The sequence below is a fragment of the Colius striatus genome, chromosome 5 (assembly GCF_028858725.1).
Source record: "Colius striatus isolate bColStr4 chromosome 5, bColStr4.1.hap1, whole genome shotgun sequence".
NCBI lineage: Eukaryota > Metazoa > Chordata > Aves > Coliiformes > Coliidae > Colius > Colius striatus.
The window spans coordinates 38,108,351-38,135,085 of NC_084763.1; the positions used below are offsets into that span (position 1 = coordinate 38,108,351).

The 26,735-nt window shown below is 46.6% G+C and overlaps 2 protein-coding genes across 2 annotated transcripts in view; both read left to right on the top strand.

Moving 5' to 3' along the window:
• OXSR1 (oxidative stress responsive kinase 1) overlaps positions 1–14,831 on the top strand; it is a 96,937-nt gene extending 82,106 nt beyond the window's left edge. Inside the window, exons 12-18 of the mRNA XM_061996406.1 lie at positions 3,245–3,280; positions 6,273–6,425; positions 8,887–8,960; positions 9,871–9,923; positions 10,308–10,376; positions 11,267–11,331; positions 12,110–14,831. Of these exons, the coding sequence (XP_061852390.1) occupies positions 3,245–3,280; positions 6,273–6,425; positions 8,887–8,960; positions 9,871–9,923; positions 10,308–10,376; positions 11,267–11,331; positions 12,110–12,184 (525 nt within the window). The 3' untranslated portion in view covers positions 12,185–14,831. The remainder of the gene's footprint in view (positions 1–3,244; positions 3,281–6,272; positions 6,426–8,886; positions 8,961–9,870; positions 9,924–10,307; positions 10,377–11,266; positions 11,332–12,109) is intronic.
• Positions 14,832–18,348: 3,517 nt separating this feature from the next.
• LOC104552767 (solute carrier family 22 member 13-like) lies at positions 18,349–26,499 on the top strand. The gene is made up of 10 exons (XM_061996516.1): positions 18,349–18,720; positions 19,957–20,060; positions 20,394–20,548; positions 23,114–23,282; positions 23,611–23,731; positions 24,329–24,423; positions 24,747–24,961; positions 25,407–25,515; positions 25,639–25,852; positions 26,366–26,499. Exons 1-10 carry the CDS (start codon positions 18,349–18,351, stop codon positions 26,459–26,461), a joined length of 1,650 nt encoding a protein of 549 aa, XP_061852500.1. The 3' UTR covers positions 26,462–26,499.
• Positions 26,500–26,735: the final 236 nt, after the last annotated feature.

Here is a 26,735-nt window from a genome sequence, read left to right on the forward strand (position 1 = left end):
ACTTTTTATCCCTTTACAATATGCAACTTTTCTCATTTCTCTTTAATTGGCCTTCCTTCCACTGGTGTTCTGTATACATACTTCAATGTTACATGCAAGATTTTGCGTCTCTTCAGCATCCTTTGAAATGCTTAGGTTTTTAAAGGCCACCGTTCCATACTTTGTGTGGCAGCAACTATTGTGTCTTTTTAAAGAGCATACTACATCCAGCTTTGTATTACACAGTCAAGGAGGATCTCTTGGTACCAGGTGGCTACTACTGAAATTCTTGATGCTTTATGAGGTGAAGTCTTCTAATTTTTTTTATACATTAAAATATAATACAATTTTAGGAGCCACTATTTTAGAAGACCCTGTGTTCCAGAAATGACTTAGAACTTGTTTTATCCTGTCTCTAAGCCCAGAGTAGCATGACTTAAGAGTGTTTACTGTGTTATGAACAGCACTTACTTGTTTCATTCTTCATACAGAAGAAAAGCAGATTGAACATGTATGTTTACAAGCTCCTTTTCAATCCAGGTGTTTGTTTTCTTGGAGCTTTGACATACTTCCCTGTGCTTGTCTCTGTTCTATTTGCTCTAATTTGGACTCTGCTTGACCTTTTGCTTCTAGATCTCCTATTGAAGAAGCCTTTAGGATGGGTATTGGAGCAGTAGGTCTGAATTCATTTACTTAAATGTAGATGTCCATTGCCATTTTGGAGGCACCTCATGTAGGTACAACACAGAACTTTGGGAGACGTGTAACTTTCTGGAGATCAGGGAAGGCACCGTGACCTCTTAGACCTCACTACGTGTCTGCTTTTGTACTTGAATCCTGCCATGGGTGAATCCTGCCTTGGAATCCTCTGCACAGCTTCTGAGCTATTTTCTTCTGCGTGAAGACAAAAGGATAGGAACACCTGTGCACTTCTTGCATTTCATCCTTTTTCAAGCAGTTTTAAGACTTGTATCCAAACTGCCAGTGTTTTCCAGGAATATGGCGGTGTTACTGAGATCAGTGTTTATCCTGTGGTTCTGGCCATATTTCAAACGAGGGATGTAAATTCCACCTGTCTGTACTTTCTCTGCAATTGTAGCTAAGTTGTAGAATAGGATAACTTAAGTTAACTAATTTTCATCTTTTATTTCTGTCCATTACAGTTGAGGTGATTATCTTGAAAGGTGCTTTTCAACCCAAACCATTTTATGATTAATATCAGTACCCACATTTTATTACTGTCAGCCTTAAAGTAAAAGGATGCTGTGCAGATTGACTTGATTTGCTAAAATACTTAAGTATTTACTTTCATAAAAGCACCTACATAAATAGAAAACAGTTTGTGTTTTTTCTTGTCTCCACTTTACAGAAAAAAAATAGAGGGAATTTAATGTGTACAAATAAGTCTTTTACAAGTAAGAGGCTGCACCTGAAAGCAGGCAAATATTTATCATAACTAGAGCTAGAAATACCTGCTCAATTAACTGATGTGGTGACTTGCTAGTTCAAAATTACCTTTTGGATAACTTAAGAAGTTTAGACTTACTGAACTTCTTTCATCTCTGCATTTAAAACCTTGAATTCAAATTGAAGCAGTTGTGCTCCATGGGCTCTTAAATCATTCACCTTCTGTTACTTGCTAAATTTCTGCCATGGCAAGTGGTATGGTCACATTTGACTGATTATTCCACCTCTGATTACCCAGGTAAAAATGAGTTAGAACTAATGTAGTTTAACACATACCTAAAGTAATTCTGTTTGTGCCTTAATTAGACAGATGTCTTTTAATCTTTCCTTTCTGTCTGTTCCTGGTTTCCCTTACTTTACTTCTGTTTGCTATTTATCTGAGCTAGCTGTGGGACAAGGCCAGTGTTTCCATACTTGCCTGTACAGTGTTGAGCACTGTGATCTTTCAGACAAGCTCCTTTTGAGTTATTCCTTGAGACATTGAGGTACTCTTAGATATGAGCTTTGTGCCTGAAGGAACAGAGCTTCAGCTGTGGCCTGCAGAGGTGGAGCATGGCTGTTTATCTCTGGGAGCAATGCCACATTTTCCATCTTGCATGGTAACTGTCAAGTGAGGGCTCAGCACACTGAGATATTTCAGGCTTTGCCTTGCCGACTGTATGACTTGTTCGCTGACACTGCCTGCACATAATCATCATGAGGGAACTGTTCCTTCTCCTCCTGTCCAGAGGGCCTTTTTGCAAATTGCTGTTCTAAGAAGATGACTTTTTAACCTTCTCTCATGAGAAGCCTCTGGGTCATACAGTTAAAATTTGCTCTGATCTGCGTTTGTTAAGGTGATGACATTGGTTAGTGCATAAACTGACTTAAGGTAGTGAGACTTACTTCTTCTGTTCTTCAACTTGTGCTGTTGTAATCACAATCTGACTTCTAGACCATTATGCAGAGAAAGGAGACCATTATTAATCTTAGTATGGACTAAGTCATCCCATGTGGTTATTGAACCTGTTAGAAGTTAAAGCAGCAAGCTCTCTTAATTGCAGGGCTTTTCCTTCCTGCTTGAGTTAAAGAGCCTAATGCATGTTATCTTTGTTGTACTGATAAGCAAAGGTTAGTTGCATTGCTTTGACTGCTCTTTCTCCTCCATTCCTCTGTTTCTCTGCTGAACTTGTATACAGATGTCAGTTTTCTGCTTCCTCTCATGAAGAGCATAGCATAACACAGAGCCCAAGGGCAAGGAGAGCAGGCAAGAGAGTTCTACCTATAAAGCAGTACCGTAAGTCTGGTTTCCCAGCCTTCCTTGCCCCCACCAAGGTTTTGTGTGGTTTAAGCAAGTTGATTTCCAAACCAGTTCCTGATGTATGTGAAGGGAATTTGTTTCTTAGCAGACATTTTGTGTGCCTTAGCTTTTTCTGACAGACCTGGGTAGCTTCAAATGGCTTTTGCCTTTTTGTGCACTTTGGTGCACAAGTCATTTGATCCAGTCTGAGTGATCCTCAGGAGTACTGGATTTTGCTAATGATTAACAATGATAGTAGGTTAGGGTGTCGTATGCCACTGTGTAAATATCAACTGCAAGTTCTGAAACATGGCTCTGTTTCTGAGTGGTGTGATGCATTGAGACTACCACCAACTTGTGTAGTGTCCCTTTGGTTATGCATCTAAATACATATATGTAACTTGAAAGATGTTATGTAGGTTTTATAGGATCAGGATGGTTCTAACAAGTCCTTGTTGTCAATAAGCTTCACTTCTGTCTAGGCAATGATAGCTTTTTCTCCCTTTTTTTTTTTTACAGTCTCCCAGAGTGAAAGAACCTCTACAAAATTCTGAGGTAAGTTATATTTGCAAATGGCTTCCTGAAATGATAACTTTTATTTATTGCTATTGTTTCAAGGAATGTACTTTTATTAAACTTTGAAAACAATATTGTGTAAAGTAGAAGTTAATATGGAGATGTCACTCCAGTCTTCAAAAAAGGCAAGAAGGAATACCCAGGAAACTCCAGGCTGGTCAGCCTCACCTCCATCCCTGGAAAGGTGATGGAACAACTCATCCTTAATGTCATCTCAATACTCATTAACGAAAAGATGATTATCAGGGGGAATCAACATGACTTTACCAAGGGGAAATCCTGTCTGACCAACCTGATAGGCTTCTATGAGTGCATAACCAGCTGGCTAGATGAGGGGAGAGCAGCAGATGTCATCTACTTTGACTTCAGCAAGGCTTTTGACACTGTCTCCCTGACATCCTCATCAGAAAGCTCAGGCAGTGTGGCTTGGATGAGTGGACAGTGAGGTGGATCGAGAGCTGGCTGAATGACAGAGCCCAGAGGGTGGTGATCAAGGGCACTGAGTAGAGTTGGAGGCCTGTGGCCAGTGGAGTTCCACAGGGATGGGTTCTGGGGCCAGTCTTGTTCAACACCTTCATCAGTGACCTGAGTGAAGGGACAGAGTGTACCCTCAGCAAGTTTGGCTGGTAACACCCAACTGGGAGGACTGGCTGATTCCCCAGAAGGCTGTGCTGCCATTCAGCGGGATCTCGACCGGCTTGAGAGTTGGGCAGAGAGGAACCTCATGAGGTTCAACAAGGACAAGTGCAAAGTCCTACATTTGGGAAGGATCAACCCTGTGCACCAGTACAGATTGTGGGTGACCTGCTGCAGAGCAGCTCTGCAGAGAGAGACCTGGGAGTCCTGATTGATAATAAACTGAATATGAGCCAACAATGTGGCTTTGTGGCCAAGGAGACCAATGGCATCCTGGGATGCATCAAGAAGAGTATGGCCAGCAGATTGAGAGAAGTTCTCTTCCTCTTCTCCTCTGCACTGGTGAGGCTTCATCTGGAGTCCTGTGTGTAGTTCTGGGCTCTGCAGCTCAAGAGGGTCAAGGAACTTCTGGAGAAAGGCAAATGTAGGGCCACTAAGATGATCAGGGGACTGGAGCATCTTACTTCTGAGGAAAGGCTGCCAGAACTGGGGCTGTTCAGCCTAAAGAAGAGGAGACTAAGGGGGGAATCTCATTAATATTTACAAATATCTAAATGGTGCATGTCAGAAGGTTGGGACATCCCTTTTTTCTCTAATGTCCAGTGACAGGACAAGGGGTAATGGAAAGAAGCTGGAATCAAAAAGTTCCATTTAAACATAAGGAACAACTAATTCACTGGGTGAGGGAGCCCTGGCACAGGCTGCCCAGGGAAGGTGTGGAGTCTCCTTCTCTGGAGGTTTTCAAAACCCACCTGGATGCATTCCTGTGTGACCTGATCTAGGTGGGCCTGCTTTAGCAGGGAACTGGGACTAGATGATCTCTTAAGGTCCCTTCTAACACCTATCATTGTATAATTCTGTGACTATCAACTAGAAACTCAATATCTAGTTAAGCTCTGCTTGAAAAACCTCCCTATAAAAGAAATTATTATCTTTGTAATACCAAAACACCTTCCTAATGTAAGTTTGGTGCATTTTTCTGCAGCTTGCTGTGACGAAAGTCTGTATGGCGTAAGATAACTAGTTGGTCACAAGAAGAACCTAAGTAAAACAAAAGTGTTTTGATTTCCTCCAACCAACAAAACACAACCTTAAAATGGCTCTTGCTTAGTCTCATGAACCTGTGCGCAGAACTGTGAAACAAAGCTGTAGTAGTATTTGATAGCAAAAAAATCTCTTCAGTTGTAGTTTATAGTCTGCCTTCAGTTCTGACCTTTGTTTCTTCCATTAGGAATGTTGGTGTATCTCTCAGTGATAGACACTGCTTATCTTGTAGAGACTCTGCTATGTCTGTCTTTTCCCTACCTGTCTCCTAGAATTAGTCTTGGGTTAGTCTCTCCTGTTCTTCCTTCATCTGTTTCCAAGGAGTTGGTGGTGAAGGGAGGTGTTAAGAAAGACTACACTTCTGGCTCTGTAAATTTGACATAAACTCTAAATTCAAAGAAAAAGCTGATAACCGGAATCCATTGAGATCCCCTTTGTGATACGCCTCTTAATGTGTTTTGTGATTTGGATGTCTGCTGCCCAGGTTTTCTATGTTCAAGGTGATTTATGTTTCATACAGCTTGACAGAGTAAGCTGGAGGGCACACTGAAGAGGTGCCATCAAGTTTACAGTTTTTTGGCTGCCATGCCAAAGTCAATTTCTTTGTCCTGAATAATATAAGAGGTAAAAAAGTTTAAACTTTGAGCTCTTTCCCTCACCTTCAAATTACTGACATTTGATATTTTTGTTTTTGCAAGGGGCTAACTTTATGAAATACAGTCCTGAACAGTCTCGTCTTATGTGTTTTGAAGAGTTTAAGCTCTGAATTCCCTGTCCAGTTGAATATTCTGGCTGCTCTGATTGACATTTGTTTTACAAATGGATGAATTGTTGATAGTTACCTTAATGCTTTGCTAGGTTGTGCTTTCTGAAGGGAGTTGCTGAGCTGTGACTGCATGGCTACTTGGAAATATAAGTAGGACTCTGATTCTGAGAATGGGTTTAAAAGTGAAGGACAGGGTGCTTTTGTCCAAATGAGGGTGTGATCTGTGTGCAGCCAGCCTTGCTAGCTGCAGACTCTTTGTTATCCAAGATCCAGGATCATGCTGCTATCTTGATTTCATATCCTTGAAAATGTTGGGGCAGAAGTGGTCTCTGGGCACAAGGAAACCTTTAAACCCCTTGAACACCAAACTTGGGATCAGGGTTAGTGTACTGGAGACCTGGGAATGTCTATGGCATTGAACTGCTCTAAATGATTTATGTGGCAAACAAGCACTTTATGGAAAGCTGGTGCTTGAGTCAGAATTCTTGAGTTGTTTTTCTCATTAAAATGCCTTTTTGCTTGCAGCTATTCCCATCAGCTGAGCCTCCAGGTCCTTCACTCAATCCTCCACAGGCACCCATTCAACTACCTCAGGCTGCAGGGCAAGTACCTGCACAACCTCAAACTGCTGTACCTCCACCTAGTCAGGCTCCTCCAATGGCCCCAGCAGCAGCCCAGGTAAGATCAGAAACCTTTTGTGCCAGCTTTGCACTTAGCTGATCTATTCCAGACACGCTAAAATGATCTGAAGCCATGACAAATTGCATTGTCTGGAGTTGATTTAGTGCTGCTGCTTGTGCAGAAGTGACAGCTGGCCTGGTGGCTTGCAAATGGGAGGCAAGTCCATGTGTGTGAGGCAGTTTTCCATTCTTATTCCACGGGTGAGCAGTGAATTTTTTATGCTGTTTAGGGAGTGGATTCTGGCTTGAGGCAAAGTGAAAGGTAAGAAAAAAGGAGAGTCTCATTTAAATGAGCTGTTCTTGGTATTTAAGGTGCAGCATAAACAGGCCCAGACTGTGTGTCTCGCTGGTATCTATGGGATAGATGTGGAGGGAAAAGTGAGAGGAGCAAAACTGCAGTGTGCAAGTTCTCCAGACTTCAGAAGACAGACTGAAGGCCTAGGTTAAAACTGCCCTTGTAGCAGTCAAAACATGTGGACAAACTCCATCTTTGAGAAGCTCTGAACTTCGTGGTGCTTTCTGACACTTCTGTTTCAAGCAGAGAGGGGAGAATGGCCCTTTGAGGGGAAGTACAGGAGTACTTGGCAAGTTTGTGTTTAATTCTTAGCTATGTCACCCCGAAGTGTAGGATGTAGGTCAGATAGGTAGGCATAGTGAAGTCAGGAAAGAGCTCTGACTTGTGTTAAAAAGAGAAAAATGGCCAACTCAAATTGTTACTGAGGCACTTGGAACACATCTTGGTGTCTTGCTGGAGTGAAGCACTGCAGAGTTTGCCAGGCTCCTGAATGCCGGCACCTCTTCTTTATAAACCACACTAATGTTGGTTTCTGGTGGTGGGCAGAGGCAATCAGTCACTGTTGGAGGGGGCAGACCCAAGGGAAAGAGACTTGGCAGTTTTGGCCAGAAAAATAACTATTGGACTTACTCCTTCCTAGAAATGCTCTTAGTTTTGTTTTAAAGCCTGTAGAAAGACGTGTGGGTCACTTGACTGCAGTCAGCTCGTGTTCCCGTTTACAAAGACCTTCAAGACAGTGCATTAGTCACTAAACAAAAATAGTGGAGTTGAGGCCTGACGTATTCTTGGCTCTGTTAAAATACCTTTAATACTGAAATCAAACCCCTTCAAATCTCTTGAAAGCGGGCCAGTGTTTAATCCCTGAATTTTATGCAGCAGTTGAAACACCAGCAGCAGCGAAGGCCAGGACTCTTGGTTAGGTAAAATGAAGTAGCAGTGTTGGTGTCAGTGAAAGTGGTTTGATCTGCACTAGCAGAGCATCTTGCTGTCTGCCCTAGTGCCCCGTAGCTTGTTTGGTAGTTTTGTACAAAGGTAAACTTCATCCTTTTGTGTCAGTGTGGTGTTCCTTGTAGCTCTTGGTATCAATGGGTCCTTCTTTACGTCTCTTTTTTTGTCTGTGTGTTCTTTACAGCTGTTGGTATCAGTATTACTGTTTACGGCTCTCTGTTTGCATAGCTAGTTGGTTACTGTTTTGCAGACCTCTGGGCTTCCCTGTGAAGTCTTGTTTGTTATCACTGACCTGTTGAAGCATTCAGCTTCAATAGAAACAAGATTGTGATCAGAAGTCCCGAGCTGCATTGCTGGCACAAGAGCACCAAATAGTTAGAGTAAAAGGCTATCCTTAAACAAAGGGTTATCTTTTTTTTCTCTTGTGAAAAAGCAAGTGATGTAGATGAAAAAAATTGGTTGAGACTTCTAGACTTAAATTATCAGCCTAGTGTTGTGTCTGTCTTGTACTGCAGATCTAAAATCCCTGCCTCAGCATGTGCAGTACGGATGACTTGTGCAGTGAAAGACTGACCAACCTTTTTTTTGGGTTTTTTTGGTGGAGATTGATTAACAAATAGCCCTTTACTGGGAGTATTACACATGCTATAGACACCTCTTAGGTCTTTCCTGTTGGAAAGCTGCTGCTGACCAATATAAAATGCTTTGGATACAGATTCCAATAATGACTTAAGTAATTTAGAAGCAAAAATATGCAAAATTGCTGCTAGATGCTCTTAAAGCCTTTAAGTTCACAAAAAAAGTAACTGAGAGCATATGCTAATCTGGCAATTAAATGATTGCCAAGGTACTCTTCACAGTTGTATCTTGCTTTTAAATTGAATGTTTGAGGCAGGGATTAAAACACAGGATGTCTCAAACCTATCACAGATACCCCCAGACCTTAAGTTTTGATGCAAAGCAAGCAATCTTTTTACATTTAGCACTTCTGCTGAAGCCTCCTGCCTTTCTGTCTTTCTCAGAGTTGTGTAGCTTTTACTCTTTTTCAACTGCAGAAACTCCTGGGTTAAAATTCTTCTTTCATTAGTTTATTGTTGATCTCACTGTAGCATCATGATTCCACTGATGAGTTAAACTTTGATCAGGGTTATCTCTAGTTTTATAACCAAAGAAAGGAAGTATTTGTCTGCCTTACAATGGTGCAACCCCATTGCAGGCCCCACCTGTACCTGCTGCAGCTCCGGTACAGGAAGATGCGAAAGTCCCCATCAGCCTCGTGCTAAGATTAAGGTAAGGACACAAAACTGAGCTGTTCTGTCAACGTGAGCCTTTGCAGGAGGATCACCGGAAGGCCTCCATAGCACATCTTGCCATCTGCCTTGTAAATAAAAGGATGGTGGTTATACATCATTGGTCAACTTGGATTTCACCCCCTTGTCCAAAACTGTGACCCGGAAAAGCAATTTTATTTCATCCACTTGTGTAGTTTGGCAAGAGCTGTAGATTGAATGAGGTTTAGATGTTTGTATCAATATTCTTAAACTCTTACAAGGTGGTAAGGAGGAATTAGCAGGGTTCTCTGAAGGGAGTCGGGGATCCAGGGGTTCTGGCCTTGTGCTGAACCATCTCACTCTTCAGGCTCAACTTCAGACTCCAGCCAGTGATGATCTTTAACCAAATTTAAGGCACAGATTCTTATCTGTGTCCCTGGAAACAGGCAGAATAAGGATTGTAATTGTATTCTCCAGCATTTCTCATGTAAGGAACTTGCCCCTCATCTCTGCAGGCATCTTGGTTGTTGATAGGTGTTGGGCTGGGACTCCTAAGCAACCCTTCCCAGTCATTCCTGGCCAGCTGCATAATGTGAGTGCTTCCTTCACCTGCAAGATGTGATCCATGGAGATGTCTGCTGAGAGGCAGAAGCTGCTGAGTTAGTGGAACGATGTGCCCTTATACCAGTGAGGTGGCACTTACCCTGGACTTCAGCCATCTCAGGCTCTGTCAGGCTGAGGGGCAGACTATGCTGAGAGCTCTGCTTCCAGATACATATCCAAGTGATTAGTTTCTGCTCTTAGGGAGGGGAAGGGGAATGAACTTACTTCTCTTCATAGTCTGATGATCCAGTGCTGGCACTTTGTTTTGGACACCTGCCAGTGCAGTGAGATTGTCTACTCTAGATAAATTTCTCTTCTTTCCACAGGAATTCAAAAAAAGAGCTCAATGATATTCGCTTTGAATTTACCCCAGGGAGAGGTGAGCTGGTGGGCGAATTACGGGATGTGAAGGGGAAGTGTTCTGTTTGGTGGTGTGCAGTTGTGTGTACAGAAACCCTGTGTGAGTGTCCATAGTTCCTTCCTCGAGGGCTTGCCTGACAGTCAGCCTTGGAGAGCTGTGGACAAGACCCTTCTTGTAAAACTGTTGATTGAAAAGACCAAAGTGCAGCCCTTTGAATTCCAACTCGGGGGTTTGCCAGCATAGCTCAGAGCTGTCTGACTGCACCTGGGGTGCACCCTGATACCTATTTTGTATCAAAAACACTGTTGCTGTTTGGTTTGTATGAGGTCCTTTAGGTTTCCATGCCATGCCTTCATTGGTTGGATAATTTCTGTGATGTGACTGCCTCTTTCTCACTAACAGATACTGCTGATGGTGTGTCTCAAGAGCTCATTTCAGCAGGTCTCGTTGATGGCAGAGATCTGGTAATAGGTAATCACACAGTATTTTTTTCCCCGCTCTTAACCATTTTGGTTGCTGTTTGCATGTTTAAAACGACCTGATTAGTAGGTAGTAAGAGAGTTTGCTGTGGCTTTGGTTCTCTACCCCAGTGGCTGTGCAAAACTGCTATTAATTCTGGTGGTAGTTCCGTGCCGGTATATTTAGGCAACCCTCAGCCCATGATAATATGATCTAGCTGGAAACAGTATGAAACAAATGCTCCTTGTAATGCAAAATGAAGGATAATCCATACATTGGCTAAATCATTATCCTGCAACATCTACCTGCATTGCCAAATGGCTGCACAAAGCCTATACTACTCACTGGTCTGGTACAAGAGAGGTCTGGGACTAGAATCAGCCAGGCTTATTTGGTTTAAGCAAGACTGGGGAAGGAAGTGTGAAGTGCCCGAGCATGAAGGCAGCAGCATGTTTTGTGTGGGGATGGACACCTGCTTCTAGCAACAATTTGCTAAGTAAGTGTGTCCTGTGCAGCAGGTGAGACTTTGAAGCTATCAGCACTGCCTGTGTACAAGCAAAACTTTCTTCTACATAGGCTGCAACATCTGGAAAGGCTGCTAGTGCAAAATTAACTGGATTTCCAGGTGCACTTGTGCAGTTCATTACTACCAATCTCACCACATGCAGGAAAAATTAACTACCTCTGAAAAAGAAGGATGGCAACAAATGACAGCATTTTCACAGGTCAGAGCTTTAGATTTAAGTGGATTGAGTCTGAGACCTAAACTTTTTTATTATCTTAAAAAAAAAAAAAAAATCGAAGCTTGCTGAGCCATAGAATGAGGCCTGATGAGTTTGGGATGTTTTTTCTCTATCCTGTCATAATATTTGCCCATTTTCATTGTATCTGTGTCATTTCAGTTGCAGCTAATTTGCAGAAAATTGTGGAAGAGCCCCAAGCAAACAGATCCGTCACTTTCAAACTGGTATTTATTCCTGTTCCCTAATTGGACAAGTTGTCACTTGCAAAGAGCAGGCATTGCATATAGATGTCTACTGTGGACATCTAGTGTGTGTATTCCAAGTCCTCCCTTCTTTCCCAGAGCTTCGACTCAGGCTCCCTGCTCATGTCCTGTCAGCAGCACCTAGGTTAAATAATTGTGAGATAGTACAAATATTCCCTTATCCTGGCCAATAAGCATATCAGAATGTTACAAAAGGTTTACCCAGAAAGGGCAGAAGCAGGTAAGTGGGCTAAGAAATGCCCTGGACTCCTTTCTTGGAGGAAGAGATTGGGGAGGGTCCAGATCCTTGTTTCTGAGGAGGAAATGAAGGAAAAAAAGAGCAGGGGGACAAAAGAAGAGCCACAACTGAAAGAAGCTGTGCTAGGAGGGGATGACAAATGGCAAGTGAATTCTTTAGAGGTAATTACAGTAGCAAGGTGAAAGTGTAACCAGTTTATTGGTAGTTAAGTACTAAGTGCCATTATTTTTTTGACTCTTTCTATAAGGAGTTTTCACTTGTTTTGCCCTGGTCAGTGCATGTAGCCCTGGTCAGAGCAGACACTGGCAAAACTTCAAAAGAAAAAGTGTGCAAAAAAAAAAAAAGGTGCTCAATTTTACCTTTGGGTAGTGTGAGCTGCTGAGTGCAAAGCTGTCCTGTGCCTGCTCCTGCCCCAGCCATACCTGCTGTACCCCGCTGAGGTGTCCCTTGGAGGGGAGAGCCCGTGTGTTGCTATTTGGGTCTCTGTTCCTTGTGTTTCAGGCATCTGGTGTGGAAGGCTCAGATATTCCTGATGATGGCAAACTGATAGGATTTGCACAGCTCAGCATCAGCTAAACAATGGCCCCAGGAGATGTTTCCCAACTGAGAACCCACATGTGCATATTCGTAATGCTTCTGTTAGCCTAAAAAAACCACAAAACCAACAAACCACTACTGCCAAAGAATTGAACTACAGCCCCCTTTTTCCTAGAAGCTTTAATATTTTTTCCTTCATAGGATCACAAACCTTCCTGAAACAACCGGTGGCGTTTACACCTTTTTTGTAAACAACTCTCATGTTTTTGTACGTGTCATCTCAGACATGCAGCTCCAACACATCATTGCCTGCATGGTCAGTTGATTATTGCCTTACTTTAAAGAAAAAGAAAAATACTACTGAGTACGAAGCAGGGGGTTCCACTGCTCTGATTATCTTGCCTAAATGTTTGCTTACATGTGGTTTCATTTTGTTGTGGGTTTTATTCTTCCATTTGCTATTTTTGCACAAGTTTTAATACTGAATGGATCTTTTTTGTTTTGTTCTCTACCCTCTTCCCCCGTCTGCAACACCAACATCCATATTGTTTGGGTCACCCAGAGTGCTCACAAATCTGCTTCTCTCCTGCTATTTTTTGTTTGATGCTTGCACCTGAGAGAGCAAGCCAAGTCTTAACCCACGGGAGGGAGAGCTGCCTTCCCTTGTGTTTGTGGTTTGGGTTTTTTTTTGGTTTGAGTTTGGGTTTTTTTTTTTTTTGAGAAGTTCCTTGACTTTGAGGTGTTAGAAGTCATCTTCCCTTTGTAAACTGCCTTAAGTTGATTTCGTTTTTTTACCGTTTTGGTTCTCTCCACATGAGTGCCCGGCGTGGCATGAGGGCTGAACCTCGGCATTTACCTTAAGCAGTCCTTCCTCACAACGTCTTTCATTCTGCGTCTTAGCTGTAGTCTGTTCTTGAAGCAGACCAAGGAGGCATTGCTGTCTGGAAACTGGTCCTTCAGGCCATCAGCAAACCATCCGTGGTCAGAGGGAGAGGAGATCTGTGTCACTCTGCCTTTGGACAAGCTGCGCTTCAGAGGCTCTGCTCTGCCTGACCACGCCAGTCCATACAATGTGTTTCCCAGCCCTTTGCAAACTGGTACCAGTTTGGAACCATCCCTCTCGTGTTTCACAGCAATAAAGAACTGCCGGTAGAGTGGTGGTCCCGGGCAGGCGAGCGCTGGGCTGTGTCCCCCTGCACTGACCGCTCGGCTCCTCGGCCTTTTCACCGCTCCCAGCCGTGGCGTTTGATCAGGATGTCCCTGACACCCTCTCACACACCTATTTAGCTTTTCTTTCAATGTGGGGTGCAATTTGAGTTCCTACAGGAATGATATAAATTATACTCTGAGTTTGATAACAGACACTTGTAATGCAATATGTGAATAATAAAGGGTGTTGATTTTGTCCAACTACTGATTCACAGTTGGCCTTTGTAGCTGCGATTGACTCTGGAGTGTTTTCTACACACAAGTTGTAAGCCTGTAATTTCACACACAGATGGAAACGTGTTTGGTTTCCATCAGCCACAAACAATGCAGAAACAGAGTGTTGAATGACTGGGTTCAGTTAGGACTTTGTGTTTTTTATTTCCAAGTCTTTGGATGAACAATCTGTGTTTATATATTGTTCTCTATGAGCAGCTGTGGAAGTTTCCTGACTTGTGCATGTCCTTTTTATACCGCCCTTGTTGCTTTTAGCCCCAAGGTGGATATATTCGGTATGTCCCTAGGGACTGTTTGCAGCCCTGTGTCTTGTGAGTGTGAAAGGGAGGGAGAGGAGAATGAGGCTTTAGGAGTGAGAGCATTCCAAGGTGCTGAGCATATACTCTAAGGGGCCCAGGACACAAGTGCATGGCCCCAGGGTGCTGGCGGTAGCTGGCTTTGGCCAAGGGTGTGTGTGCAATGTGCCCGTTGACACCTCTGGCACTTCCTCCTGCTGTCTGACACAAAACCCTCCGTGTGATATCCCACTTGGAGCTGCTTGGCTTGGGAAGAGCAAGGCTAGCACCTTGATTTTCATGTCACCCTCTGCTCACTCTGGTTGTGTTGGAAACCCATGGGATCCAGAGATGAAGTGTTCTTGGTACAGTATTACTTTCCCTTCTGCCTGCACGCCGTGGGGACCTCTTTTTGTTCATTTGTGTGCTGGTGCTGAGAAAGGTAAGATTCAGCTGCTCAAATGGAACAATGCAGCATCTGTTAAGTTATTCCCCACCTTTCCAAAGTCAGGATGTAGAGAGCTTGAGCTCACACTAACCCAAGGCTCCTTAGTTCTTTAACAGAGAAAATAAGCAAGGAGGAAATTTCTTGGTCTCTAGAGCTCCAGATGTTTTGGGTAGGGATCCAAAGTATTTACTTGGGCTATTACCATTCTAGACAACTGTCTTTTCTGATGTTGTTCCAGTAAGTGCCAATGCTGTCCATAATTGTTTTCCAGTGTCATTGAGAATTTGGGGTTTGTGCAAATTTCTGATCTGAACCTGGAAGCAGGTGTTAAGGTTTTAAGTTAGTTCCTACTTTTAAGGACAGTACTCTGTTAATGAAAACGGATCCTCTTCACAGCTTTGGTGTATTGTAGAGTATAATGAAAGATGTAAAATATTCAGGCTTTTCTCCTTTTTTGGACTTTGTATTTTACTGCATGTCTCTAATTTTTAATCAATAAAGAACAAATTGTCCATTGGCACGTGTTGGTGAGATTCACATATCCTTGGGTTGCATGGTGGATGTTGGGGAAGGGACTTGTCCCATTGGTGTCTGCAACCCCTGGGGCAGTTCTCTTTGGGGTGGTGGAAGGTTTGACAGCCCCTGGGAAGACTCAGTGGGGATGCTCTGCAGGAGCTGTGTGCAGAAATGGAGCCAGGATGACACTAGGTTGTACCCACTTGAAACATTTGCTCCAGGCAGCTGAGGATGAGCTTCTCCTGTCCAGGAGCACCTCAGGGTGACACAGAGTTATGATGGGTGATCTATTGAGAAGCATTTGGAGCATGAGCTGCTCACCCTGCTCTCTACTTCCATGATACTTGTTTTTTCTGAATTTCAGGCTTCAGAGCAGATCTGATTCAGAGGTGCCTCTCAAGTCTCACCTCACTTTTGTAGTGGAACAAGAGCTTCAAAATCATAGAGGCACAGAATCATTTACACTGGAAAAGACCTGTGAGATCATAGAGTCCAATTGTTCCCTCAGCACTGCCGTGGCCACCACTAACCTATGTCCCTCAGCCCCACAGCTGCATGGCTTTGGAATCTCACCGGGGATGGGGACTCCACCACTGCCTTGGGCAATGTGTTAATGCACTGACAGTGAGAAGTAGAGCCCAGACACGTCCCCACACAGCTCTTAACTCTATCTGTGCTATTCCTCCCTTTGAGCACCAGTCTGCCCTGCTGCAGTAGTAATAGAATCATAGAATGATAGATGCAGGGAAGGAACTTCTAAAGATCGTCCAGCTCAACCCCCTGCTAGAGCAGGTTCACCTTGGTCAGGGGCACAGGAACACATCCAAGTGGGGGTTTGGGAACCTCAAGAGAAGGAGACTCCACACCGTCCCTGGGCAGCCTGGGCCAGGGTTCCCTCAGCCCCCCCGTGAAGAGGTTTCTCTGTGTTCAAGTGGAATTCCCTGTGTTTCAGCTTAAAACCCTTACCTCTTGTCCTGTTGCTGGACACTATGGAGAAATGTGCCACTCCATCTTCTTGGACATCCACTCTTTAAGATACTTAAGTGTTGATGAAGTTCCCCCTCAGTCTTCTCCAGGCTGAACAGCCCCAGTTCCTGCAGCCTTTCCTCATAAGGAAGATGCTCCAGTCCCCCAGTCATCTTGGTGGCCCTGTGCTGGACTCTCTTCAGCAGTTCCCTGTCCCTCTTGAGCTGAGGAGCCCAGAACTAGACACAGGACTCCAGATGAGGCCTCACGAGGGCAGAGGAGTGGGGGAAGAGGACCTCTCTTGACCTACTGGCCACACTTTCCTTAGTGAAGGAGAGTGAGAGCTGTGAGAAGACGGATGTGCTTGAAGCTGAAAGGACTTGTCCCAGCATGCAGGTGACCAGATTCCTGGCAGCCTCTAACTAAACCTCTTGCTGCGAGACTGAAAACACCTCTGTGACCTGGCACTGAGCCACCACCACGGCTGAGGTGGGAGATTTGTCACAGTAGATTTGATGTCAGTTAAACTCAGAGGGTGTCTGGACAGCTTTCACCACCCATAGTCATCCTTTAACAACAACCTTGATCACAACCTTTTAGTGTTATCTAAGGCCATGCAGAAGTGCCTGTTTGCAAGCACAGACTGCCTGACTCCCTCCTGGAAAGTCAATTCTGAACTGAGCACTGGAGAAACCCTGGAGTTTTCCTTCACATCCTTCAGTATTTCTTGCCCATCTTCCACAAAGAAAGGAAGTTTCTCAGAAATGAAAGGGAATGTTACTTGAGAAGTAAACCTGCTGGTATTTCTCATTGGGAGGTCCTCTTAGAAGCTTTTCCCTACTCTGTGGCTTCTGTTCTTCCCAAGGTGCCCTGTTCCTTTAGACTCTGACAGCTCTGCTGACATGATTTACTCAGAGCTCAGTGGGATTTGGTTTGAGGAAAGTCATGGTGTCTCCATGAAGAGAAGCAGGAGGGGCCTTCTGAGCAGTGTGGGAATGGAGAAGTTGCAAAGCTTCGTGGACTGTCAGAAGTGAGGTGTGTGTTGGAAGGGGTAGGGATGATCCTGTTTCAGCCATGTTCCCCAGTCCTTTTGGCTGGATGCACCCATCTGTGTTTGCCTAAGAATGTGCATGTTCTTGCTTAAAACAAATTTAAAAACCCATTAAAAAAGTGGTAGTCTTGGATGGTGGCACTTTCCAAGCTGCCTCTTCCATTCACTTACCTTTCCAAGGCTCTTGGGCCTAGTTTGCAGTTTTCTGGCTCTTTATTTCTCCTTCTTTACTCACTGACTGAGAAAACCTTATTTTAGGTGAACACAGCTTCCAAGTTTAAGACGTGGGATGGCAGGATCAGGCCTGGGATGGGCTCCTGGTCATGTGTGATTCTTCTCTTACCAAGGTTTGGCCTGTCTTGTCTCCTGCCAATGAAGCAGAGCCCAAGGTGAATAGGGGCACCTCGATTTCATCCTCCATCTGAGTCTCCTCATTAGCTTCAACAGTTCCATTTGTGTCATCCAGCAGCTCTGCCTGGGTCAGTGTTTGCCTGCTTTTCTCTGTCTGTGATGGTCTGTGCTTCTGGCTGCTGAGTTGGGCTTATCCCCAGGGCAGCATCTCTCCTCTGGCTGCCTGGGGAGCAGGTCTACCTCCAAGTTTGACCCATGTAGTTACCCTGGTCAACCCAAATGGGGCAGGCATGGTCTGTTTTCCGTCATGCTTGTACAATGCTCTTCCCATAGATCTGTGGGCAGGAGAAGGAACGTTGAAATTGCTTTTGGGCACTTCTGGAGGCTTTAGCTCATTAACATCCCAAAGAGGCTCTTCCTACATCAGGAATGTGCTGAACAAAGTTGGTTTCATGTTCTCCATGATCATTTTAAGGCAGGAAGGTATTTGAGTTGACTTTTGCCAAACCTACCTCAAGCGGCATTGTCCCATATCAGATTTCTCACATCCCTGTCTGCCTTCTCCACATCTTCCCTGCATAGAACCTCCACCAGAACTGATGAGAAGGCTGGACATCCCACGTGTGGCTTCCTCATGGTTGCACACAGAAGCTGCAAAAGCTGAAGGAAACAGAGTCCTGTCATCTGGGATCACAGCCAACTGGCCTCCCTTCCTGTCTCCAACTCTGCCCATCCATTAGCACCAATCCCTGTCTTCCCCACAGCTCCTCCCAGGCCTACATCACATGGGGCTGTCTCAGACCCTCTGAACCTTACTGGCCCATGGAGAACCTCTGGGGACCGTGCAGCTGCTTTGGAGAGGAATCTTTTCTCCTGTTGGTGCCACCTGGCACAGGTAGATGGGATGACCCAGGGGGCCTGGAAGAAGAGTCCTCCTGCTTCACTCAGCACTGAATGGCTGAGTGTCACAGAGACGATTAATATATTACATGGTGTACTTAGGACAAGTAGAACATCAGGCATTAAGTCTGTCCCAACTTTACATATTTGTAGTAGCTGTGTGTAGCTGCAAAGCTTATCTTTGGTTTAAACATTAATCCCAGCGCTCTGGAAGGTCTGTCCCAGCACTGTCCTGCTCCAGAGGCAGCTGCCAATGTCGGGTGTTGGGGAAATTCTCAAGGCGGTTGGTGCTTTTGGGCCGTTTCAGAAACGGCTGGTGCTGCTCACCGTGCTTCCCTGCCTCAGCATGGCTTTCCACCAGTTTTGCCAACTTTTTATGGTTGTGGATGTGCCACACCACTGCAACACCAGCTGGATCCTTGCTATCGACCCCAGCCTGACAGAGGAAGAGCAGCTGAACCTCACGCTGCCCCGAGATGCAGACGGGGAGTACGACGAGTGCTCCATGTACTCACCAGTGGACTGGAACCTCAGCTCCATCGTGGCATATGGCCTGAACACCACAGAGAAGTGCAGGAATGGCTGGGTGTACCCCTCAACACAACCGCCGTCCCTGCTGACTGAGGTCTGTAATCTCCCTTTGCTGTGCCAGGAACTTGCAAGGGAAGGGATGGGCATGTCCTGTGCCATGGTTTGGTAAGCCAGTGCCAGCTGTGGTGCAGTCAGGCTGAGATTGACATCAGGTGTATTTTGGGGACCTTGTCTCCAGCAGCCAGCCCTGTGATGTAGTGCTGAAGGGGTGGCATGCAGGCAGGCTGCAAGTGCAGAGTCCTGCACCTGGGGAGGAACAATCCCCAGGCTGGGGATTGACCTGCTGAAGAGCAGCTCTGCAGAGAGAGACCTGGGAGTCCTGGTTGATAACAAACTAACCATGAGCCAGCAATGTGCCCTTGTGGCCAAGAAGGCAAACGGCATCCTGGGTTATCTTCTCTTTCTGCTCTGCCCTGCCCTGGTGAGGCCTCATATGGAGTCCTGTGTCCAGTTCTGGACTCCCCAGCCCAAGAGGGACAGGGAACTGCTGGAGAGAGTCCAGCACAGGGCCACCAAGATGATCAGGGGAATGGAACATCTCTCTTATGAGGAAAGGCTGCAGGACCTGGGGCTGTTCGGCCTGGAGAAGAGAAGGCTGAGAGAAGGCCTTATCACAGAATCTTAAGGGTTGAAAGGGACCATGAAAGATTATGCAGGCCAACCCCCCTGCCAGAGCAGGACCACCTAGAGTAGGTCACCCATTAGCTCGTCCAGGTGGGTTTTGAATGTCTCCAGAGAAGGAGACTAAGTACCTAAAGGGTGGATGTCAGGAGAATGGGGCTAGTCTTTTGTCTGCAGTGCCTGGTGACAGGACAAGGGGCAACAGACACAAGCTGGAACACAGGAAGTTCTACTTGAATTGGAGGAAAAACTTCTTTGGTGCTGAGGTGCGGGAGCCCTAGCACAGGCTGCCCAGGGAGGGTGTGGAGTCTCCTTCTCTGAAGGTTTTCAAACCCACCTGGACATGTTCCTGTGCATTGGATTGGGCTGGATGATCTCTAGAGGCCCCTTCTAACCCCCACCATTCTGGGATTCTGTGAATATAGATGCCAGCGGGGCCACAGGCAGAGACAGTGGAGAGATTAAACACTCCCAGTATGTCCTTTTGTGTCTTTCTGCCCCAGCTGCCCCTCTGCAGGCAGTGAGTAACCTTCCAACTTGTCCCTGTGCATGACTTTGTCCTACGTGCATACCATGGGGACTTGGAAGTGGGTTCGGAAGACATCCAGAGCCTGCTGAGAACAAAAGCATCTCTGTTTCCCTCCTCCAGTTTGACCTGGTGTGTGACAGGAAGGACTTGAATGGCATCTCCCAGTCTTTCTACATGTTGGGTCTCTTCCTAGGATCCATGATCTTTGGGCCACTAAGTGACAGGTGAGGAGACACAGCCACTTGTGCAGAGGCTGTGGAAGATGTTGATGGGCAGAGCAACTCACAGCTCTGACCTGCCTGGGCTCTGCAACCTGTGCATTTTGTCACTGCTTCTCACAGGGATCCTGACCAAAGTCCTTGGGTCCCATGAGGACATAGACATGCAGGGATGGAAGGCAGAAGGGGGTAGTATGTGCACAGAGTGCTTGGCTGTCTAGTCTGAGCCTTATCACCCTTAAGAGAGGTCCATGCAATCCCTGTGTAACCCGACAGACTCATCCCCATCTTCATAGAGTCTCTCCAGATATAAACTGTGTCTTCCCTCTTCCTCCCCAGGATCGGCCGACGGCCAGTCATCCTGATCTCCATCCTCATTCAGGGCTTTTTCGGTGTAGGAATTGCCTTTGTGCCCCATTTCTATGTGTTCATGGCCTTCAGATGTGTCGTGGGGGCTTCGGTGTCGGGGATCACGATGACCATACTGTCCTTAGGTGAGTAGGATGCCCATGCCCTGGGGCAGGCAGATGTGACCTCTCAATCTGCGAAAGGAAAAGTCTGCAAAGAAATAAAAATGATCATGTGTGACTTGAAAAGCACTGCAGTGAGGACAAGTCTGGCTCTGCACTGTCACTTGGCACTTTGTCATCTTCTCAACCCTGAGTGAAAGCCATAGAGAATATCTCTGCTGTGCCAGTGATCAGAAGGGGGCATTAGGACAACCTCACAGCTCAGGAGGGCACTGTGTTGATAAAATCTCCAAAGCCCCAGCTCTACCCCAGTGAGGAGCTCTGTGGACACAGAGAAGAGTGGTGACATCGCTGAGCTTCGTGTCCTCTTGCAGAGGACAAGGACATCCTGACGATAAGCGGAGATGATGCATCTCATAAGCACTATTGACTTAAATGTGGGACTGGTGCCAGAGCTCTGATTGTCAGTCTCCTCACCTCCAGGAGAGCTCTTCTCCAGGGCAAACACACTGTTTGCATCAGGGGAAATAATTTCTGATTTTCTTATCTCATGGGATAGTGTTCTGGCTGGTATGAGTGCCCAAGAAAGCTGTTTGGTCTTCAAGTACCTCTTCCTCCAAGCCCAAGATCAATGTGCAGGAAATCAGGAAAAGGAAGCAAAAGGGCTATATGAATAAAAAAAGAACACTGGAACTAGTGTTTCTTTTCAAGGAAAATAAATCTATGTAATGCGGAAAAAGGGCCTGGTTGCTTCGGAAGAGTATAGGAACATTGCCAGAATATGCAGGGACAAAACCAGGAAAGCCAAAGCCCTTTTAGAATTAAAACTGGCAAAGGAAGTAAAGAAAAACAAGAAGGGCTTTTCCAAAAACTTCAGCAGCAAAAGGAAAGTTAGGGAGAATCTGAACCCGCTGATCAACAAGGAGGGTGCCCTGGTGACAGAGGATGCAGAGAAGACAGGAGTACTGAATGCCTTCTTTGCCTCAGTCTTTATTGTCAATGCCAGTCCTTGGGAAGCCCAGTCCCTGGAGGAGAGCAGAACAGTCTGAAGAATGGAAGACTTTACCCTGGTGCATGAGGATGAGGTTAGAGACCTGTTGGGCAAGCTTAACACCCATATATCCATGGGACCTGATGGGATGCATCCAAGAGTGCTAAGGGATTTAGTTGATGTGATTGCTAAGCCTCTCTCCATCATTTTTGCACAGTCGTGGAGGACAGGCGAGGTGCCTGAGGAGTGGAGAAAGGCCAATGTCACTCCAGTCTTCAAAATGGCAGGAAGGACGACCCAGGAAACTACAGGCTGGTCAGCCTCACCTCCATCCCTGGAAAGGTGATGGAACAACTCATCCTTAATGTCATCTCAATACTCATTAATAAAAAAGGTGGTTATCAGGAGGAGTCAACGTGGATTCTCCAAGGGGAAATCCTGTTTGACTAACCTGATAGCCTTCTATGAGTGCATAACCAGCTGGCTAGATGAGGGGAGAGCAGTGGATGTCATCTACCTTGACTTCAGCAAGGCTTTTGACACTGTCTCCTATAACATCCTCATCAGAAAGCTCAAGCAGTGTGGATTGGATGAGTGGACAGTGAGGTGAACCGAGAGCTGGCTGAATGACAGAGCCCAGAGGGTGGTGATCAATGGCACAGAGTAGAGTTGGAGGCCTGTGGCCAGTGGAGTTCCATAGGGATCGGTTTCTGGGGCCAGTCTTGTTCAATATCTTCATCAACGACCTGGGTGAAGGGACAGAGTGTACCCTCAGCAAGTTGGCTGATGACACCAAACTGGGAGGACTGGCTGATTCCCCAGAAGGCTGTGCTGCCATTCAGCGGGATCTCGACTGGCTTGAGAGTTGGGCAGAGAGGAACTTCATGAGGTTCAACAAGACAAGTGCAGAGTCCTGCACCTGGGAAGGAACAACCCCACGCACCAGAACAGGCTGGGGATTGATGTGCTGTAGAGCAGCTCTGTGAAGAGAGACCTGGGAGTGCTGGTTGATAACTAAGTAATCAAGAGCCAGCAATGTGGCTTCGTGGCCAAGAAGGCCAATGGCATCCTGGGATGCATCAAGAAGAGTGTGGCCAGCAGGTTGTGGGAGGTTCTGCTCCCCCTCTACTCTGCCCTGATGAGGCCTAATCTTGAGTCCTGTGTGTAGTTCTGGGCTCCTCAGCTCAAGAGGGACAGGGAACTTCTGGAGAGAGTCCATTGCAGGGCCACCGAGATGATCAGGGGACTGGAGCATCTTCCTTATGAGGAAAGGCTGCGGGAACAAGGCAGTCCTGGCACAGGCTGCCCAGGGAGGATCTGGAGTCTCCTTCTCTGGAGGTTTTAAAAACATGCCTGGACACTTTCCTGTTCTCCCTGATCTAGGTGGACCTACTTTGGCGGTGGGGTTGGACTAGATTGTGTTTCTAGGTCCCTTGCAACCCCTACCATTCCTTGATTCCGTGATTCTGTGATTTGTAGGCTTGGCAGTATGAGGGGAGTGGTTGGACTTGATGATCTTAAAGGTCTTTTCCAACCAAAATGGTTTTGTGATTCTGTGATTTGCACAGATGAGTCTGATCCTTTGTTCTTCTTCTCAGCCACTGAATGGGTGGGAGTCTCTGCCCGGCCAAAGGCAGTGCTTTTTTCCCACTGCTGCTTCGCCATCGGACAGATGATTTTGGCTGGCTTGAGTTATGGGATCCGCAACTGGAGGCTGCTGGAGATCGCAGGATCTGCTCCTATATTCGTGGTTTTCTTCTACATCTGGTAAGTGGGGTGTGGGGGAAGCTCTGTGCACCCACACAACAGCAGTGAGTGTGAGGGGTGAGTAGGGAGCAGCTCAGGAGCAGGCTGGGTCTTTCCCATTAGAGTGCAGGTGCTGGAAGGACTACTGCTGAACTCAACACATCTCCCTGAGAAGAGCAGCTGCCTGGCTTCAGGTCCTCAAATGTGATCTTTGAAGCCTAAATGTAGGATATTTAGAGCTCTCCATCACGTGTGATGCCCGTTGCTTGCTGGATGTGGTCAGAGGGAGATGGGCTGTGAGGAAACTCAGCAGGTCACAGCAGCATCTCCTGATTTGTCTCCTGGGCAGGGTGCTACCAGAATCAGCTCGGTGGCTGGTGACAAAAGGCAAAATAGAAGAAGCTAAGAAGGTCCTTCAGAAGGCAGCATCTGTCAACAAGAGCACCATACCAGCAGAACTCCTGGAGCAGGTACCTGCAAGGGCATGGGGAACTGGCGTTTCTCTTCAGAGACTTTCCTCTGTACTTGGGTTTGTAGGAGCCACTGGAGCTGAGGTTCTCTGATAAATCATCCATCTGGGGATGATTTGGGGATGGCCTGTGAGTGACTCCAGCTTCTGCTATGTTGTAGGGACAAGGTCAGACAAGAGGCAGAGCTTCTGCTGACGCTTGGCCTGCAGCTTTCTGGAGTCCACCCTGGGGCATGCAATGGACTCAAACTCTCCCCTGGCTTTTCTTCTCTGAGGCTTGCAGGAGTGTTGAGGATGAGCACGAGGTCTCTGCTTCATCTCTGGTTTTCCATGTATAAATGCACAAAAGAACTGGCCACTCCAAAGTCGCTATGTTGGGGAAATATTCTTCCCTAGGAACCTCTGTCACCAAACTACTGCCCTGGGTACCCAGAGCACAGGTGCAGAAGCTCAGTCCCCCTGGGCCATCCTCCCTCTCAGAGCAGGTTGGGGTCAGCAGCTTGTCCTGCCGAGGCTTCCCTTTGACTGCAGATGGAAAAGGAGCTCTCCATGGGTTTCCTTTGTCTGGTTTGACTCTTTGGCTTTCTGCATTTTGAAGTTGAAGCCTGAGAAGAAGACCAAGTCTGGAAACATTCTGGATCTCTTTCGGAAGAAGCATCTCCGGAACTTGACTTTAATCATGTCGTGCATCTGGTAAGTCATCCCCTGGTCCCCTCTTTCCAAACTTCTAGCAGAGGAAAAGAGGGGATTGAGGGTTAGTCATAATTGTAAATTCATCTTGTGTTTTTTGGGTGTTATTGATGAGTGTTTCTGGTTTTGACTATTCAAGATGCTGTATGATTTGTGTGAAAGGTTAGAGCCATTCCATCTTTGTCAGTCTTGTGGTATTCATCTGGTTTTATATCAACTTGGAAGTACTGTGGTTTGGTCAAAATGTAGTCATTGGCATTGGAGTTCAACATCCTATTTGCTCACAACCAGTAGATGTGCTCATTGCCACCATACCTGACTTTCAGGTTTGCAGACAGCCTTGTCTACTATGGGCTGAGCCTCAACGTGACAAATTTTGGTCTGGACATCTACCTGACCCAGCTTGCCTTTGGAGCAGTGGAAATCCCAGCCCGTATTGGTTGTATCTTCGCACTGCAGTGGTTTGGCAGAAAGAAAACCCAGGGTGTTTTCCTGCTGCTGAGTGGCCTGATGTGTCTGATCATCACTGGCATCCCTGAAGGTGAACAACCTCTTCCCATCCTGAGAGGTCAACCTCTGGGACAGGGAGGCACAGAGCTCTAACTCTTCCCTTGCTGGTGGGGGTACTGTCCTCTCAACCAGTCTAGCTTATATCTCTCAGGGCTTGAGCTGATCCTGGTGCCCCAAGGCCCGTTGTGATCAACAAACTTCACTTTCCAATGGTGATAGGAGAGGGTAGAGCTGAGCCCATATAAGCAGCGTTGTCCTCTGGGAAAATTAATACATGGGGAGATGAGATGATGGGTGCAAAGTAACCCAAAGGTCAGTTCCAGGCCAGAGATTCTCCTCAGCCCACATTCAGGCCTGTTCAGAGGCGGTGGATCCCTGTAGTTGACATAGTTGCTGTGTGCATCCTCAGCCTCCATCCCTGAGTGGAGCTGAACCCTCTCTTGTCCCATTGTAATGATCTCTCCTCTTCCCCTCAGACCAGCTCGTGGTGACCACTGTCCTGGCCATCATTGGCAAGTTCACAGCCACAGCTTCCTTCTCCACCTCCTACGTCTACTCCGCAGAGCTCTTCCCCACGGTTGTCAGGTGAGGTCTCCCCAGCATGGAAGCTTCCCCCTGTACCACAGCTGGTGGCAGTAGTGGGGCAGGAGCCCTGTTGTCCCCACGGCCGCTCTCAGTCCCCCTGACCACGGCCCCTCGCTCTCCCAGGCAGACTGGCGTGGGGCTGTGCTCCATGGCAGCACGGGCGGCGGGGATCCTGGCCCCGCTGATCCACCTCCTGGACCAGTACCACCATGCCATCCCTATAGCCATCTATGGGAGTGCCCCCGTGGTGGGGGGGCTGCTCTGCTACCTGCTGCCCGAGACCCGCGGCGTCGACCTGCCAGATGACACGAGGGCACATAGCCACTCCTCAGCTGAGGTGGGTACCTGCCCGTGCCTGTGCTGCCTCTTGGAAAGAGACACGGGGTGCCAGCAGTGTGGAGGGCTGTCAGCGTTGCATGGGATGGGGGTTTCTTTAAGGGTCTTCAGTGATGGGAGGGCATGGACTGCTCTGCTGCGGAGGGAAGGGAGGAGGCCTCATAACCCTACCTGTGGTAGTCATCCCTTTGTTCCTGTCCATGGGACGGAAGGTCTCCAGGAGCTGCTGGTGCTTTGCTTGCCTCCGCCTGCCCTCTCATGGGAAGGGCCGGAGCCTCAAAGCCATGTCCTCTGGCTGTCAGCCATTCATAGCTCCCAGCCTTGGTTCCTTGTAGGACTGGGTGGAATTGCACCCTGATATTTTTGTTGTGCTGTGAGAAGGGTGTCCACAAGGGCCCAGAGAGTGAGTGGTGGATGGGATGTCTGATTACTAAATGCTACATGTCTCAGAGAAGGTTGCCTTCAGCTCCTAAAAGGTCTTTCTTTTCTTTTAAACTCTTTTCCCTTTCATTAGATCTGTGAAAATGCCAACCGCAGCTCTGAAAATGGATGTGTGAAAGAAAAAGATGGTGGCCAAGACAATGAATTCACAAAGACCACTTACTTCTAGCTGGGCCTGCAAGCAGCTGTGGCTAACGGCAACCTTGTGCTGGGCCAGCACTAAGAATGGGTAGGGTCTCCATTTGCAGGACACCACCAGCTCTCAAGTGGTCACTGCCAATTCTTGTTTTTTCTTTTCACCTTCCTGTTCCTCCCTCTATAGCTTGTGCTCAGGCACTGCATGAGTTCAACAGTGTTCTTGCTGGAGAAAATCGGATGCTCTTTATTTAAGGGAAAAGAGGAAGACAGCGGAAACCAAGACAAAAGCAACATTTCCTCTATTT

Bases quoted from the DNA above. Each gene is read 5' to 3' on its own strand.
- LOC104552767 (XM_061996516.1), top strand. From the start codon at position 18,349: ATGTCGGGTGTTGGGGAAATTCTCAAGGCGGTTGGTGCTTTTGGGCCG. The intron at 20,549-23,113 runs GTGAGTAGGATG...TCTTCTTCTCAG, and splicing joins GATGACCATACTGTCCTTAG to CCACTGAATGGGTGGGAGTC. The intron at 24,424-24,746 runs GTAAGTCATCCC...CCTGACTTTCAG, and splicing joins TTAATCATGTCGTGCATCTG to GTTTGCAGACAGCCTTGTCT.